Consider the following 1,032-nt stretch of genomic DNA (forward strand, 5'->3'; position numbering starts at 1 on the left):
GTCATGGTGTTTTATCTTTTTAATGTGCTGTTGGATTCTGTTTGCTAGTATTTTGTTGAGGATTTTTTTGACAGAGAGAGAGAGAACACGAGCAGGGGAAAGAGGCAGAGGAAGAGAGAGAAATCAAGAGTCAGATGCTTCACCAACTGAGCCACCCAGGCACCCCAAGAATTGTTTTTAATCCAAAATATGTTTATTAGGATAGTCTCCCACTCATCTAGATTCAGGGTGCTTTCAGTGCTGCTGCCATTTGAAGGATCATCCTTCTGTAAGCCTTGCTTTTCCTCCTGTAGGCTGGCAAAGAACAGTGGAGCAGCCAACACACAAAACTACTGTTCGTGTATGGCTAAAGATGGTGGTGATTTTGTAGCATCCTGGGCACCTCACATCCATGAAGTAGGAGTTGGGGCTCTGCACCAGGCACTTCTTCTTATGCTTCCTCATCTCCTCTTTTGTGGACTGGTGGAGAAGGTCCTTTTCAAGGGGCATGTTCTTGTGGGAAGTTTGTCACCACCGGAAAGCTTGTTGAGGATTTTTGCATCTATATCCATAAGGGATGTTAGTCTATAACAAACATTATATTTTAAAGAGAAAAAGAAAAGAAAAAATGTATCAATACATTTTGCTGAAGCAAAATAAGGAAAAAGTAAAAAAATCACACCCCAGTATTTAGCACCTTGAATGGCATCTTGTTAATTGGTAATCCATCTTGCAGGGAAATTTCCCTCAACGGGGACCCTGCCTAATCTATCCAATAGAGTTAAAAACACCCAAATCTTAACCTCATCAAGTCACCTTAGAGGTGAGGAAACTGCCACAGAAGTTAAATGATTTGTGTGTGGTGACATTTCCAGCAAGCAGGAATTGACACTTTTTATTTTGTCACCATTCACCTGAAGCACTTTGCACTTCACTGCTCTATTCTTTACTACCAATCTCTGAGACTTCAGCTTTCTTACCAAAAACCCACACTACAAAATTTTCCCTTGCATCTAACGAAAAAGATGTTCTGCAATTTGAGCCAATTACTCC

The 1,032-nt window shown here is 40.9% G+C and overlaps 1 protein-coding gene across 1 annotated transcript; it reads right to left on the reverse strand.

The window, feature by feature from the left end:
• Window positions 1–233: 233 nt before the first annotated feature.
• LOC106983444 (40S ribosomal protein S27-like) lies at window positions 234–558 on the reverse strand. Its single transcript, XM_015081643.3, has one exon. The coding sequence runs from the start codon at window positions 487–489 to the stop codon at window positions 259–261; it is 231 nt and encodes a 76-aa protein (XP_014937129.1). The 5' UTR covers window positions 490–558; the 3' UTR covers window positions 234–258.
• Between the last annotated feature and the right edge of the window lie 474 nt (window positions 559–1,032).

Source organism: Acinonyx jubatus, chromosome X (assembly GCF_027475565.1).
Source record: "Acinonyx jubatus isolate Ajub_Pintada_27869175 chromosome X, VMU_Ajub_asm_v1.0, whole genome shotgun sequence".
Classification (NCBI taxonomy): Eukaryota; Metazoa; Chordata; class Mammalia; order Carnivora; family Felidae; genus Acinonyx; species Acinonyx jubatus.

What these genes read in the sequence shown, in the direction of transcription:
- LOC106983444 (XM_015081643.3), bottom strand. Translation starts at nt 489, where the DNA reads ATGCCCCTTGAAAAGGACCTTCTCCACCAGTCCACAAAAGAGGAGATG.